Source organism: Mytilus edulis, chromosome 1 (assembly GCF_963676685.1).
Source record: "Mytilus edulis chromosome 1, xbMytEdul2.2, whole genome shotgun sequence".
NCBI lineage: Eukaryota > Metazoa > Mollusca > Bivalvia > Mytilida > Mytilidae > Mytilus > Mytilus edulis.
In genome coordinates, this window is record NC_092344.1 from 30207290 (window position 1) to 30224665 (window position 17376).

The 17376-nt window shown below is 30.8% G+C and overlaps 1 protein-coding gene across 1 annotated transcript in view; it reads left to right on the forward strand.

The window, feature by feature from the left end:
• LOC139511490 (laminin subunit alpha-like) overlaps window positions 1-17376 on the forward strand; it is a 77858-nt gene that overhangs the window by 1244 nt on the left and 59238 nt on the right. The window contains exons 2-16 of the mRNA XM_071298279.1: window positions 4914-5150; window positions 8354-8524; window positions 8822-9032; window positions 9591-9709; window positions 10154-10244; window positions 10661-10757; window positions 11255-11439; window positions 12351-12488; window positions 12825-12962; window positions 13685-13822; window positions 14034-14171; window positions 14582-14758; window positions 15394-15552; window positions 16673-16772; window positions 17184-17340. Coding sequence (XP_071154380.1) covers window positions 4914-5150; window positions 8354-8524; window positions 8822-9032; window positions 9591-9709; window positions 10154-10244; window positions 10661-10757; window positions 11255-11439; window positions 12351-12488; window positions 12825-12962; window positions 13685-13822; window positions 14034-14171; window positions 14582-14758; window positions 15394-15552; window positions 16673-16772; window positions 17184-17340 — 2256 coding nt within the window. The remainder of the gene's footprint in view (window positions 1-4913; window positions 5151-8353; window positions 8525-8821; window positions 9033-9590; window positions 9710-10153; window positions 10245-10660; window positions 10758-11254; window positions 11440-12350; window positions 12489-12824; window positions 12963-13684; window positions 13823-14033; window positions 14172-14581; window positions 14759-15393; window positions 15553-16672; window positions 16773-17183; window positions 17341-17376) is intronic.

Sequence of the window (17376 nt, forward strand, 5' to 3'; positions counted from 1 at the left end):
TTGAAATTTATTATAGTTTTTTTATTTTTTAAAGACAAGATACAAGAAAATTTTGAACCCTATACAATGTACAATCATGTACATGTATACAAGATAGTTTAAAGGATTGCATAAGAACCCTTTCATTAAATTTTTCACAAGAAGGTATTTCCTGTGCAGTAATTTTTTCTCGTTGACTTTCATCTGTGCGTGACCATCTCATAACCTCTGAAGTTTCTGGAGAGGTTGATTCAGAATTCATTTGTATCAAAGTACTTATTATCCATTGTAAGAAATACATGTACTTTTACATATGTAACTTGAATTGATTAGAATGCTAGAAATGTAATATAAGTACATTTACAATATGTACATGTACAAAAATTACATTTACAAACAATATACCATCTCATCTGTGCTGTTCTGTTGAAACTAGATACATACAACAAGAAGAAAATAAGGTGTGCATAGTCTATGTTTGTACAAATAACATGTACATGTAATAGACTTCTACCCAGATATATATTTTTAAATTAGAAATATACATGTACAATGTATATGTATATGAAAGAAACATTTACATGTATCCTGGTAACAAGGGTGAGCTGAGGCAAAAATTACTACTTGGGAACCAAATTTGACATAATTTACAGTGAACCACAAATAATAGTCAAAACAAAAATATTTATAAAAGATGTATGTATTACATCAATAGGACAGCAACCCAACAACTCAATAACCCAAAAGACATTAAGCAGTCAACATATATATTCGAGTATATATTGCTCAAAATCAAATATTCTGTGATAGTACAGCTATTATTACTACTGAAAATGTATTTACCATGGCCTTACATTAAGTGAAGAAAAACAAACTGCTATCTTGCAGATTTTGTTTCTATGACAACGATATATGACTTATCATAACAAGAACACATGTTTAAAATTGTACATGTACAAATGTATCTATGTGTAAATACATTGCTTTTATGTAATTTTGAATCTGGCATTAATATACAATGTACATTGTAATAAATAAATATGTAATTTAATATTCATATTTTTATAAACATAGTTTCTAAATATTTATACAGGTAGAAAAGAAGTGATTGAAAATATGCTCAATTTTGAAATACATAGAATTCCAATTACTGGTTTATTTTGTGTAAATTGATATTTATGAATAGTGTCAGAAGATCATTTGATACATGGTTTTAGATTACAGTTTAATACAAATTAACATTTATCAATGTCAATAACTTGCATTTTCACTGGGAATTACTTAAATTTAGTAAATTGTCATCTCAAACACTAAAATAGTCCCAAACATTTAGTTGAAAGTTATAAGTAATTAATAAGAGAAATAACTCTTTAACTTTGTTTGAACAAAAAGTCATTTGATTTGGAGTTGATTCTTTAAAAGTTTTTCTTATCTTGTGATGTTCATATTTACAAGGATGGAAACTATAATATTGTCAGAATTATGAAATATAACTCAAAGTCATTTTAATTGCTCAAAAGTTCAACCTTCTCAAATGTTCAAAAAGGATTATGAAATTAAATGTATTATGTAATCATGTATAGATATTAAGTTATTGTTTATCTACATACTTTATCAGATGTTATTCATTATTATGAACAGACTGGCATTAAAAAAAAACTAATGCGAGATACTATGTACACATACAGTGCATTTATAGATAAGGGAAAGAAGGGCAAAGTTTTTTGAAGATGCAGGGCATTCAAAGAGGGCCAGATGCAGCATCTTTCTGTTGTTGGCTTGCACAGGAACTGATTTAATATGAAGAACACAGATGAAAGGTCATATGATAATTTGGGTCATAAGGGTATACATTTGTTTTTACTCCACTGACATACTTTGTACTGATTACTATCCAGACATGTATATGTTTGTAAAACATTGTACACAATTATAATGTTCACTCATATTTTAGCCTCAAAAGAGGTTACCTCATTTATTTAATGTCATCAAACTTAGTGCAATGGTTTCCCATGTTTTAAAATATACATGTATATCTATTGGATGTGACTGGTCAAAGTTACCTGGTAGCATTATTTAAAAACATAAGAGGTTCAAGAACTTCTTTCTAGCATAGTCGTATCAATTTCAAAAAAGTTTGAAAATACGCATATATCCTAAGAAGAGTGAGAGAAAAAACGGAAATACAAATGTTTCAATAAAGTAGAACTTCATAATTGATCTGTCCACACAATGAGTATCATTATCAAGAGTGAATTATTGTAAAGAAAGAAAACTTTATAGAATTTGAAAATGTCCATTCCATTTGTAGCCTTTCAGTATAGAAAAGTAGATGTGGTGTGATTGCCAATGAGAAAACTGTCTTTTTCTGCAATCAACCATTATACTGTACAAATATAGATTTTCTGATACTAAGTAATATCAATTTGAAATGCAGAATAAACACAATATACAATTTTTTTTACATAAATCATGTAGATCGTTGTAAAATATAAAATTTATGGAAGAAAAGCAGGGCCAACTAGTTTTTCTACTCTTTCATATCAAGTTCTATAAAATATGTTGTTTATGATCATGATGATATAGGTATTGTATATTTACTTTTAGGCTGGAATTTCTAGCTTTATGTTTAGTTATCATATAGAATAAGTAAGAAATACACGAACTAGATCCTTAGCCGAAAAACTCAATTTATAAATGAAAATACATGTAGTACTTGGATATTTTGCTGTTGTTTGTTTTCAGGTTTGATAAATATTTGAAATCAACTGATCATGAAAACAAAATCTGACCATTCAATTTTTTTCTTCTTTTGTAATATTCATATATTTAACAACCTACAATCATTTCTTAACCTTATTTTGATAGAAAATTCTGAAACTGTATTAACATTTGATAATTTGTGATGATTTACAATGACCCTATAGAAATGAAGTGTATTAATTTGGTCTTTCATCTGTAAATTTGTCATTAGAATTAAGTTTTCCTAGGTGATCATTTAAATTCTTAAGTATCAGAGGGTTGAAGAAAATGGTATTGAGCGAGTGTTGAACCATGACACTGAACTGGTCCTTTATTTTTAATATACAACAAAGACATTCCTACTAGAAAGTCAAAAGACATACATATTTTTTTTTTAAATGTCATACAATGTATATAATTTTTATTCAAGATGTTCTGTTCTTAGGAGGGATATTTTAAAATCTACATGATCTAATGTGTTCATTTTATGTACAGTTACTTTGTTGAAATAGGAATACATTTGGACCATAGATCATGTTAAAGTAAACTTTTCCATTTGCATTTAATCTCACCCACAATCTTACCCCTGACTTCCAAATATTATAATTTTTTAGCTACAGGCAATTAATATAATGGTTCAGTTTTTACTGAAAATTATAACTATTTCTTCATAATCAAAGCTGAAGTAATATTGGTAGCAGGAAATCATTCATGTCTTTGGTAGATAGCTTTAAACACAAAAAATAAACCTCTAGTTTTTGATAAATTGATTTTTTACTTTATTGCTGACTAAGCATATAATGTTATCTTTTGATACTTGTATACGAACTTGAAATTAAATATTAGGTTAACTTTCCTGCCTAGTGATAATTTTTCCAGATACTTTTAAGCTATATATATACTGAACAAAAGTAGATCAACTTTATAAGGCCAAGCAAAAATTAAAATGCATGCACATTAAATCCGGTTAGTGAAAATTGAGCTGCTTACTGCTTAATAATTTATATGAAATGGATGTTTCTTTTTCGAAAAATATTTCTTAAATCTTCTTTTCTGTTTATTTATTGTCATTTTCATTTCCTTACCTAACTTAAGAAGAAACTTTTCAATCATCAGGAATATTTATTTCTCTTTGATTTCCCAATACACAATCAGATTTATTCATATATGTCTTTTACATACATTTTTGTATGACCGCAAAAATTAAAAAAATATTGGTACGACGTTATCGTCGTCATCCGAAGACATTTGGTTTTCGTACTATAACTTAAGTATATAAGTAAAAAGAAATCTATGAAATTTAAACACAAGGTTTATGACCACAAAAGGAAGGTTGGGATTGATTTTGGGAGTATTAGTCCCAACAGTTTAGGAATTCGGGGCTAAAAAAAAGGGCCCAAATAGGCATTTTTCTTGGTTTTTGCACAATAACTTTAGTATAAGTAAATAGAAATCTATGAAATTTAAACACAAGATTTGTGATCACAAAGGAAGGTTGGGATTGATTTTGGGAGTTTTGGTCCTAACAGTTTAGGAATTAGGGGCCAAAAGGGTCCAAAATTAAACTTTAATTGATTTCATCAAAAATTGAATTATTGGGATTCTTTGATATGCCAAATCTAACCGTATATTTAGATTCTTAATTTTTGGTCCCGTTTTCAAATTGGTCTACATTAAGGTCCAAAGGGTCCAAAATTAAACTCAATTTGATTTTACAAAAATTGAATTGATGGGGTTCTTTGATATGCTGAATCTAAACATGTACATAGATTTTTGATTATGGTCCCAGTTTTCAAGTTGGTCCAAATCGGGGTCCAAAATTAAACTTTATTTGATTTCATCAAAAATTGATTTCTTCGGGTTCTCTGATATGCTGAATCTAACCATGTATTTAAATTTTGGATATTGGACCATAATAGGTACATGTAAATGTCCAATTTAAAGTTTTTAAGTTTTTAAGTTTAAGTTCTTAGACCACATTCATTCTGTGTCAGAAACCTATGTTGTGTCAACTACATGTATTTAATCATAATCTAAATTCAGAGCTGTATCAAGCTTGAATGTTGTGTCCATACTTGCCCCAACTGTTCAGGGTACCGGACTGGTTACCGTAACTGGGATCCTATTCCAAGTGCATCTGGTTACATCTATTTTTGTATAATTATTGACTAATTAATATGATTTATTTTCAGGAATTTCATGTTGCTTACATCTTCATCAAGATGGCCAACTCCCCAAGACCTGGAGTTTGGGCTTTAGAAAGATCACTAGATTTTGGTAAAACCTTTCAACCTTGGCAATATTTTGCTGATACTCCAAGCGATTGTATCAAATTCTTCAACACTCCAGCAGATCAAGAAATCGCTGAAGATGACAGTGTCATTTGTACAACAGAGTTTTCCAAGATTGTCCCCCTTGAAAATGGAGAGGTAAATACCCAGGATATTGTAAATAAGTCTGAAAACTTTTGTTATAGAAGCTAATCAATGATATGCATACATGTATTTTTACTATTATATACAGTAGTTGTCGTTTGTTTATGTAATTTATACGTGTTTCTCGTTTTTTAGCTCACCTGGCCTAAAAGGCCATGTGAGCTTTTCTCATCACTTGGCGTCCGTCGTCGTCGTCGTCATCTGTCGTCGTTAACAATTTTTTAAACATCTTCTCCTCTGAAACTACTGAATGGATTTGAATGAAACTTAGCATGATTGTTCCTTAGAGTATCCTGCACAAAGTGTGTGCTTCGATTTTTGATCCGTCAAAAAACATGGCCGCCGTTACTTAAAATAGAACATAGGGGTCAAATGCAGTTTTTGGCTTATATCTCAAAAACGAAAGCATTTAGAGCAAATCTGACAGGGGTAAAAATGTTCATTAGGTGAAGATCTATCAGCCCTGAAATTTTCAGATGAATCAAACAAACCATTGTTGGGTTGCTGCCACTTAATTGGTAATTTTAAGGAAATTTTGCAGTTTTTGGTCATTATCTTGAATATTATTATAGATAAAGATAAACTGTAAACAGCAAAAATGATCAGCAAAGTAAGATCTACAAATAAGTTAATATGACCAAAATTGTCAATTGACCCCTTAAGGGGTTATTGTCCTTTAATGACAATTTTTCACAATTTGTTCATCATATTTGCTAACTTTAAAAAATCTTCTCCTTTGAAACTGCTGTATCAATTTTCAGCGAAACTTAGGCTAAATGAGTTTTAGAGTTTCAGAGTATCTAGTATAAATTTTATCTTTCATTTCCTTGTATGTCAAGAAACATAGCTCCTATGGCTAAAATAGAACATAGGAGAAAATGATCTTTTTTTTTGCTTTTGAAGAAAATAGGACGATTCAAAGAACATTTGAATAAATTGAAAAGCCAAAATAATCATTGATATGAGATTAAACCAAAAAAATTCAGGTGAGCGATTCAGGCTCTTGAGAGCCTCTTGTTTTATATAGATTAGACCGTTGGTTTTCCCGTTTGAATGGTTTTACACTAGTAATTTTGGGGCCCTTTATAGCTTGTTGTTCGGTGTGAGCCAAGGCTCCGTGTTGAACGCCGTACATTGACCTATAATGGTTTACTTTTATAAATTGTTATTTGGATGGAGAGTTGTTACACTACATTTTCCTATATCTATTTATAACATTCTAGAGCACATATAACATGTTTTTGATAGAGAAGTAGTATGTAGTATAAGGGCTCAAGAAAAAAGTTAGAAGTTGACCATTTGTTTCTGTTGATAGACAAAAAAGACATGATAATCTTGATTTTGAACTTCTTTGATAGTCCCATATCTTGACAAAGAGTTAGTAGTTACACCAATATATTGATTTGATGAATATTCAAATCTTTAAAGAATTGCCAGGAAACTCAAATTTTTGGTTGGTTTGATTTAACACACATATTTGTTTAGCCTCAGGATATACATCTTTAGCCTAGGTAACAACAGGGTAGAGAGAGAGGGCATATTTTCATTGTAACCTGTATTAACATAAGAAAGAATACAACCATGGACTTTAACTTGAGTCAAATCTTCCTTTAGATTTGTTTAAATCCTATTTCCTAAATATAAAGGTTTTCATCAGACTAATTTGTGACTTTTCTTTCCCTTTAAAATCAAATAAAGTAACTTCTTCAAGTTCTTCTAATTTAGAATACCACAATAAACACTAACAAGTCTACCAACTGGATCAAAAACTTTCAAAACTTGAACATTAATGAGTCTTCTAAGTTCTTTATGATAAGCTAAAATAATCTTTATTAAAACAATTAGTAAATAGTACAATTACTTTAGATAAATGATAAATTGTACACACTATGACATCTAGCTGTTATAGATCAAAATATAAGACTTTTTTTACAATACATCATATGGTTTGATTATTTTAGATTTTATATTCTTTAGATCTTTATACATGTATTAATTTAAATCTTATTTCTATATTTAGCAATTTAAAGGTATTTATCAGACAAATTTGTGGCTTTTCTTTCCACTTAAAGTCTAATGAAGTGGCTTCTTCAAGTTATATTTATTTTAAATATCTGGATAAATAATAGGCTTGAGATACTACTGTATTAGTATTAGGTTCTACTTGATAATGTCAACACTACATTTATTGTATGGTTTGTAAGTACTTAAGAAATGTTTGGATAAATAATTCATGTCCAAGTAATATGACTTCCAATTTGTTATATATTGTTAGGGCCTTTTTACATTAGTCATATTTGAAAGAAATTCCTTTGGAAAAGCAAACATAATTTCAAGATTTTTTTAAACATTTTTTTATCTTCTCTTGAAGTTGATCATGTAGAATAACAAATGTTAAAATGATACAACTACCAGAGACCAAAGGATGTAGATTTATGCAACTACAGGTAATGATGTGACCTTCAACGATAAGCAAAACCCATACCGTATATGAAGCGATAAAAGGTCCAGACATGACCAAATGTAAAACAATTTAAACAACAAAATTAACCAGAAATGTACGAAGCAATAAAAACAAAATAAGATGATATATTCAACAAACGATGACCACTGAAATGAATTAAAGGCTCCTTACTTGGAATAGAAATATGATACAGTGGATTCATTTTATTTTCATGGATTGATGAAAACTTGCATTTTCAAGGATACATGATTTTCATGGTTTTGCCCATCTTTGCATTCTAAGCATATAGAAAAATTGTAATTCGTTTCACATGTAAATTCGTGGTTCGGCTGTACCAACAAAACCAACGAAACTTGATATCCAATGAATAATAATGAATCCACAGTATACAGAATTACCCCTTGAAATATGTTGCAACTTTTCATGATTTAATGTTGAGTTTTTCAAGATTAACTAGCTTATAGGTACAGGCACATTCAAATTTTCTTCATCCTTTTGGCCACCTCATTTCTGTACGTCATAAAAGAAAAAAAAATTCTAATGTACTACTGCCTTCTACATGTACAGCTTAAATTCAGCCTGCAACAAAACTATAAGAAACACATGTATACATCACTAGAAGTTGTAAAATTTAGGCAATATCTTATACCAACTAGCCCTTTGCATGATCTTTGTTGAACATGGTTGAATACAGAACACACATATAAAACATAGAATATTAATTTCTCTGTAGATTGTTGTATCTTTAGTAAACAACAGACCAAATGCAAAGAACTTCACATTTTCTGAGAAGCTACAGGACTGGACACAGGCAACCAATGTCAGACTCCGTCTCCTGAGAACCAAAACATTGTTAGGGCACTTGATGGCTGTGGCTAGACAAGACCCAACTGTCACTAGAAGGGTGAGTAAGAGAAATCTCTGTAAGACTGGTTCAAATTTTATATTATAGCTAACAAATCTTGATATAGTGAATAGGATTGTGAGTGACATATATAGTTAAAATTATTTCGGAATGGTGTAAATTCTTCATCTAGAAATGGATCAAATATTTTGTCATCACTTAATTGGTAAAGTTTAAAGCTTTTAAAAATTCTTTGAGACCAATAGACCAGTCTAATTCAAACTTTAGCTGAATAATCCATAGAGTATCTAGTATATAACCTTTATATGCTCATTTGATATCCTCTTTTTTTTGCAGTATTTCTACAGTATAAAGGACATATCTCTTGGTGGACGATGTGTGTGTAATGGCCATGCTGAATCATGTGATCGAGACCCTAACAATCCCCGCCTCCTCACTTGTAAATGTCAGCACAACACATGTGGAGAACAGTGTAATACATGTTGCCCAGGATTTGTACAGAAGTCTTGGATGCCTGCCAAAGCTGGACACCCATTTGTTTGTGAACGTAAGTTTTAAAAGCCTACAACACTTTGAGTGTATTTCCACATTTCTGTATTCAATGATACAAGATGATGTGGTATGAGTGCCAATGAGACAACTCTCAATTTGTAAAATTAAACCATTATAGGTCAAAGTAAGGTCTGCAACATGGTGCCTTGGCTACACGGAACAGCAAGATGTAAAGGGCCCAAAAATGACTAGTGTATTACCATTCAAACAGGAAAACCAACAGTCTAAACTATATAAAAAACGAGGAAACTCTTTATGAACTATATCAACAAACGACAACCAATGAACATCAGGTACCTGACTTAGGACAGGTGTAAACAGATTTTAGTCAAACAAACATAACTCCATTTGTAATTGACATTTATAGAAAATAGAAATATGGAAATTATTGTTTCAGATTTTAAATGAAACAAATGATTCTATAAAAGCAATTTAAAAACATCTTTCCAAAAAGTAGACAATAAATTTTGTTAAGAACTAAATTTTTTCCAATTGAAGTTAATGTAGTTGAAATGAGGACCTAGTAATTTCACAATTTTTGATATTTTAACAGCCTGTGAATGTTATGGACATACCAATGATTGTATATACGATGCTGAGGTAGACAGACTGAAACAGAGTGTAGATGTCTATGGTAATTACGTAGGAGGTGGTGTATGTCAGAACTGTAGGGTAAGTTGACTTATAAGTGTAGATGTTTCTGTATAAGCAAAGTAGTCAATGTTAGGGGAAGGAGATATGGGTTAAATAAAAATGAGACTGAGATCCAACTCAATACAAAAAAAAACCCAAAATACCCAAAAGAGGCATCTATAGGATTTAAATGTTTTTCACTTTCAAAGGTTGACAGGTAAGCATGAATTAAAGCATTGATTGAATGAGTAACAATTGTTATTATTAGCCTATCAAATAATAGAAGTTGCCAAAAAGATTGCTTAAAATACTTTTTAACAGAATTTTAATACCTTTTAAAACAATTTTGAAATTTTTCAAAAAATCTGTAAAGTCAATTTGCATACACCACTGAACAGTATAGTATGCCCTTATACATGATAAATAATTTAGCGGCAAAAATGAACCTACTTTTATTTCTGAGTATATTATAATAATTTTCAGGACCACACAGAGGGAACTAACTGTGACAAATGTGTAGCTGGGTTTTATAGACCTGCTGGTGTGGACAAGGCTGCCAGGGACGCATGTAGACGTACGTTAATTTCTTATATACTTGCAAAGACATGACTTTTGAAAAGATTTAAGTTTGGGTTATAATGAACCTATATTTTAAAGCTTCTTACTATTGACTCAGACAATCACAAAATATAAAATTAAGAATGGAAATTGGGAACATGTCAAAGAAACAGCAACCCAACCAAAGACCAGAAAACAGCTGAAGGCCACCAATTGGTCTTCATCGCAGCAAGACAAACTCGCACCTGAAGGCTGGTTCTTTAATAAAATATGTACTAATTCAGTGAAAATGGACGTCATACTAAACTCCAAAACATATAAAAAATTAAAAAAACATGCATGTACATGCATAACTAGTACTTTATTCATTTCTGTTGTCCATCAGTCTGAAAGCCAACACTGTATGACAGTTTTCCCTTTTATTTTTCATAGCATGTGTATGTGACCTCAAATTCTCTACTGGTGATTGTGAAGAAGAAACAGGTAGATGCAAGTGTCGTCCAGAATACGTTGGTCAAGATTGTGACAGGTAAGGACATGTTGACTAGAATGAACAGGTCAAGATTATGACCGGTAAAAAAGTATTTATTAAAAAAAACACCCACAAATCTGGATTGTTTTATGTTTTCTTTATACCATAGAAAGATATGGAGATGTTGTATGATTGCTAATGCGACTAAATGACGGAGAATTTAGCAGCTATAGGTTATCAAGCAGCCTTCAACATTTAGCAAAATCCTTATTTCAATGAAAACGATTCAAAGCTCAAAAAGAACAAAGAAAACCTTTCATATCAGAAAATTAAAGGCCTAATGTATGGAAATCATAAATTGTTACGTTTTAGTATGTTGATTAGCCATTTTTCATAATAACATTCTGTCAAAGGGAGATAAACCATGAAATTTTATTGTTTAGCAATAGTTAACATATTTCTAATAAAAGATTTTGAAATTTTATGATATCTGTATGTTAATCATTGTATGTAATGAGATATCAACTAAATTTCCTTTTTTTCTCTCTGTACAGATGTAACATAGGTTTCTATGGTTACCCTGACTGTATACCATGTGATTGTGATTTCTATGGTACGGATGGCAACATATGTACTGTAGGGTCTGTAGGTGGTGGACAGTGTCCTTGTAAACAGAACTTTGATGGACAGAAATGTGATATGTGTTTACTTGGCTTTTACAACTTCCCAGACTGTATAGGTATAATCATTATTTAAGTTTAGACCATATGAAAAGGGATATAAAGGTTTTAATTGACTGATTTTGATAGGCTTCAGAATTTAAAGTGGATTGAAAATATAAAAAGGTGACAAAGAAGTTGTTGCCTGTCATTTGTCTCAAAATTTTTTCAAAGGCTTCTGTTGATTTTGTCTGACAGGAAATCTATTATGAATGGCAATAAACTTCATTCTAAAATTACTTTAAAAAACACACTGTTGAACATACCATTTCATATCTACATTAATTAGAATTCACTCTGAAATATATCTTAATGAAAATATTTGATTGCGAGTCAAGGCCTTGTTCTCATAGTCTCTAGGGATTTATAATTTATTATCTTTTCACTGGTTTTCTTTTGATAATGTTTGAGCTCCATGATAATTTGACCAATAATGTTCCTGAAATAGGATGTTTTCTGTCAAACAAATCTAGATTATCTATGTCAAAATGCAGCTAAGGTTTAACTTGCTTTTCTGTAAATCTTTCCATTGAATTTTTTAAGTCTAAAATATGTGATTAGCATATGGAGTTTATGGAGTTTTAACAGGACCAAATATGCTCCCAAACATACCGTTTCTTTTTCAGTGAGACCTGAAATCATGATTGCTAAATATCTATCCAAAAGTGAAAAATTTACTTAAGAACATCCACTTTCGATTACATGTCATTGTTAATTTTGATTTCCTTGTAAAAACTTTAACTTAAATATGAACTGAATGTTTGAGTCCTTACTGTGAAAAAAACCCTACTAGAAATGATAGTAAGCATATTTCTTACAGCATAAGGTATACTAATTAGGTTATAAAATAGAATTAAATATATCTGAAAATAAAAACCCTTTCCAAACACTCTTCCTTTATTCCAATAAAAGGATGATTATTTCTTTTTAGCTTGTGAGTGTGATACAAGAGGGTCAAGGTCAAACGTCTGTGATGTAACCACTGGACAGTGTTCATGTGAAGCTAATTATAACGGAAAGAACTGTAATGAGTGTGCTGATGGTTATTATGACTTCCCTAGCTGTACATGTAAGTCATACATTAAAATAATAATAAACAGCTGACAAACAATAAAGAAAATAAGTTAAGAATTAATTATAAACATGAAATTGGTATTCAGAATTCCTTTTAATGAATTTCTGGTATTTAATTTATTTTTTTATTCCATTCGTCAAATTTTTATTTTCCTTTGGACCTGATTTAATATATGAATTAGTCAACTGAACTTTACCTTCATGAATTTCTACAAAATTGTATTAATTCTATAATGCTTTTTGATGGTACAAAGCCTAAGTATAATTTTAAAGAACCAGTTCTCAAGTATAAACCTGAATAAGCATACATATCTTTTGACTATTTTTTCAGTGTGTGACTGCGATCAGAGTGGGGCACATCCAGAAATCTGTGACAAGGTGACAGGACAATGCCTTTGCCAAGATAACTTTGTGGAGCCTCGATGTGATAGCTGTAAACCTAGCTTCTATAGGTATCCTATCTGTGAAGGTAAGAATGATATTTTATAATTACCATTGGTATCTTACTTTTGGGGGTAGATAAGGAACCAGTTAATAATTACAATAGTAAGGGAAACAGCATTGTATAGTAGTAAGGCACCCAGTATTGCAGTAGCGATTGAACCAATATAGTATTAGTCAGGGAACCAGTATTTGAAATTTAGTTAATCAGTATTAATTGACAACTACATACATTGTCTTGCTTATAGTAGTATTTGAATCAATTTGTAAGTAAAAATATATGATAGTGTACATGTGTGATGTTCATCAACAAGAGAGCTAGCAAATGACCAAAATTACTAAAAGGCAATTAGAGGTCATTTAAGGTCTTTATTGTGTCTTTACAATGTTGTAAGTTTTATATTAACTCTTGTCTAATCAATTTGTGAATAAAATTTTAAAAGATTATAAATGATCTGACAACACAAAATTCCCAGAATAATAAACAAAATTTGGGGGTAACTTAAAACAACTACAGACTTAGGGACGGTCACATGAACATTTGGTGGGGTTAATCCTGTTCTTCCGGATTTATTACTTTTGTTAAAGTCACTACTTACTTTTTAATATATAAATATAAGTAACTTTAACATTTAAATGTTAATTTCATGAAGATATTGCTTTTAAGTATAGTTTAAAATCATTAATTTGAACTAAAATGATTCAAACAGTCAAAAACTATTATTAATGATGTTTTGTTTTTGTTTGAAGCTTGCAACTGTAATGCTGTTGGATCTGATAGTGAAATATGTGAACTAGGCAGTGGACAGTGTCCATGTGGTCTTAACTTTGCTGGACTTAGATGTGAACATTGTGCTGCAGGCTACTACAGATACCCAGACTGCTCTCGTAAGTCAAATGTGGATAGTGTGAAAAACAGATTTTTTTTTTTTAAAGGATTCTTGATCTTTCTAATTTTGCAAATTCTTGAACACATCATTTTGAACTTACCCATGAAATCCACGAACATTAGTACATGATCAATAATCATGAATCAACAATATTTTCCATGTCAATATTATTTTTGCACATTTTAAAATTACTTTCATATACATTTCAGCTTGTAATTGTGACCGATATGGGTCTTATCGTCAATCATGTGACCAGGTATCTGGCCAATGTGAATGTAGAGATACTTTTGAAGGACTGACCTGTAGCAGATGTCGAGAGAATTTCTTTAATTTCCCTAAATGTGAAGGTAAGCAGAAATAAAAACCAAAGAAACTGAAATTATATGTATTACTGAATCTTGAATTTTATACATTTTAAGTCATGAGACCAAGTTTTTAAACATGATTATGAGCTATTGATCTAATGGGAGACAACAACTGCATCAACTCCCATAAATTGTTAAGTCTGAAAAAAATTGAGTGATTATAGCAAATTGTTCAAAGCCTTTGGAAACATGTGAAGTAATATAATGATAACATTAAGTGTGATCTATTAGTGTCTTTTGGGGTAAAGATTTCATGAAAATTGCAAAATAAAACTTTTTACCCTTCAGTGGTCACAAGCATGTTAAGTCCATTTTCTGTATAGAATATGACTCCACCTTACTGATGATTTTTTTTCAGTTCAAATGTTTAACATTTTTTGCATATATTTCAGCTTGTAATTGCAACCCAGCTGGAGCTATGGAAGTACCTGGTTACCCATTGGGTGGATGTGGTCAGGTACCAGTTGGTCAGCTGTGTGAATGCAAGGAGAATGTCAGGGGACACATCTGTGACGAGTGCAAACCAGGCTATTATGGATTGGACAGAAATAATCCACGTGGATGCAGAAGTAAGTTTTGTAGGATCTATTTCACCTTATATATTTTTGGGAAAAAAAGGAGATTGGGTTCTTTTGGTTGGGACAGAACTAGTTAAATAAACATCCTATTGTTATTCAAGCTTTCATAGGGACATCAGTTCAAGGCAGTTTGTAGATGGTATTTAAAGAACTTATAAAATTATTTATTAATGATTGAATTATATTATTTAACTAATCATTGATGAATATGCTGTATAATTTTCTGATTATTTTCAAGGTTTCGTGTTTAGCTGTCTTAAGTACGCAAATTGTGTGTTATATATACCTTCACTCGTAGAGGATGTTACACTAGTACTTGTGTTTAAATAATGAGGACAAAAACTTCTTTTTTTATTACAAATGAAGAATGAAATAAAAAAAACCTTGGAACATGGATTATAATGAAGATAACAACACCGAATTTTTTTGATTTTTGATTTTTTATTTCAACTATTGTCTTTAGTTGTGTATAACAAGCACCCCATCTAGCAACCACTTTTTGGGTAAAAAAACGTGTACTATACAAGCTTAAAGATGGTAGTAAGATAGCTGCAATTCACCCACATTAAAATTGTTTTCCATGTAATGATTTTAAATGCAATGCGGGTGTTCATTTTTAATTTCAGCATGTGACTGTCATGTGCCAGGAACAGCATCAGGATTACACGTGTGTGACCCAGGTTCTGGACAATGTGTATGTAAAGTTAGTGTCAGAGGTCAAAGGTGTGATGTTTGTCAGGATGGATTCCACAGTCTGGATAGAGAAAACTCATTTGGATGTGTTGGTAAGTTAAATGACAAAAAAGTGAATGTTGCCAGAAGGTTGTTCAAAAACAGACCTGACATCTTTCAGAGCAATTTCTGCTAGATACCCAAAAGTGTATAATTTTCTTTAGTTAGGTTGATTTTAATTCTGTTCAGATTTTCAGTTAGATGTGGAATATGTAATATAAACAACAACCAGATCAAAGAGCAAAAACAGTTGAAAGCCCCTACTGGATTTTCAACACTGGGAGAATATCCCACACCTAGAGGCGGGCTGTAGCTGGCACCTTAAAGAATGTATACTAGTTCAGTGAAAAGCGACATCACACTTTACTCTGAAACATACAAATGAACCAAAAATTAAAAAAATAATATACAAGACTAACCAATGCCATTAGATTCCTGACTTGGGACAGGAGCAAAAAAAGATGCAGGGTTAAACATGTTTTGTGAGATTTCAACCATCTTCTTATACCTCAAGCCAATGTGCAATTAGAAAAAAAACCAGTAACATTAAAACTCAGTTTTAAGAAGTCCGAGTCCAATGTAAGATAAGGTTACAGAGGAAACTTTAAGTAACTGTTATTTTCCAGTCTGTAACTCTATTATTGCAGTCTGTACATTACTCTATTATTTCACAGTCTGTACATTACTCTATTATTTCACAGTCTGTACATTACTCTATTATTTCACAGTCTGTACATTACTCTATTATTTTCCAGTCTGTAACTCTATTATTTCACAGTCTGTACAATACTCAATTATTTCACAGTCTGTACATTATTCTATTATTTCACAGTCTGTACATTACTCTATTATTTCACAGTCTGTACATTACTCTATTCATAGTCTGTACATTACTCTTATCATTTAACAGTCTGTACATAAGGTAACTCTATTATTTCACAGTCTGTACATTACTTTATTATTTTACAGTCTGTACATTACTCTATTATTTCACAGTCTGTACGTAACTCTGTTATTTCACAGTCTGTACATTACTCTATTATTTTACAGTCTGTACATAACTCTGTTATTTTACAACCTGTAACTCTCTTATTTTACAGCTTTCAACACTATCTATTATTAAACAGCCTGTAACTCTATTATTTTACAACCTGTAACTCTGTTATTTTACAGCCTGTAATTGTGATACTGGTGGATCAATGAGCCATGTCTGTAACAAGAGAACAGGACAATGTCCATGTAAACCTAGAGTTCAAGGTCTAAAATGTCAAAGGTAAGCAAAACTTGATTTTCATCATTTAAAGAATTGAAGTTAATTGTAGGTCTTTGATCTGTAAACTTTATTATTAAGTTTAAGACTCAGGTTGAATTTAAGCTTGACATTCAATGTATTTCATGTGTATTCAATATTGAATTGAATGTAAAAAACGCTATATGAGAGATATTATTTTTTAAATATAATAAAAAGAATTTAAATTATCTATATAAGTCACAGTCTTGAATGCTAACTTTTACTGTGTAAAATTTTTCACAGGACTGTTTAAAAAGCTAAGAAAAAAGATGGAAGATGAATTTGCCTTACTGTTAACAAAATTATTATAATTTAATATTTATACAAATTTTGAGGAAATAAGTTTTGCATGTTAAAATGGTCCAAATATCCAATCCTTTATGTATTTTGTAGCCCAACCGATCTTCACTATATTCCATCACTACATCAATTCATATATGAAATAGAGGATGGTTATACCCCAGATGGTTCTCGTATAAGATATGGATTTGATGAGACTATTTTCCCAGACTTTTCATGGAGAGGTTATGCCATACTTAATTATGTACAGGTAAGAAAGACCAAACATTTTGAGTTAAAGAAAAAA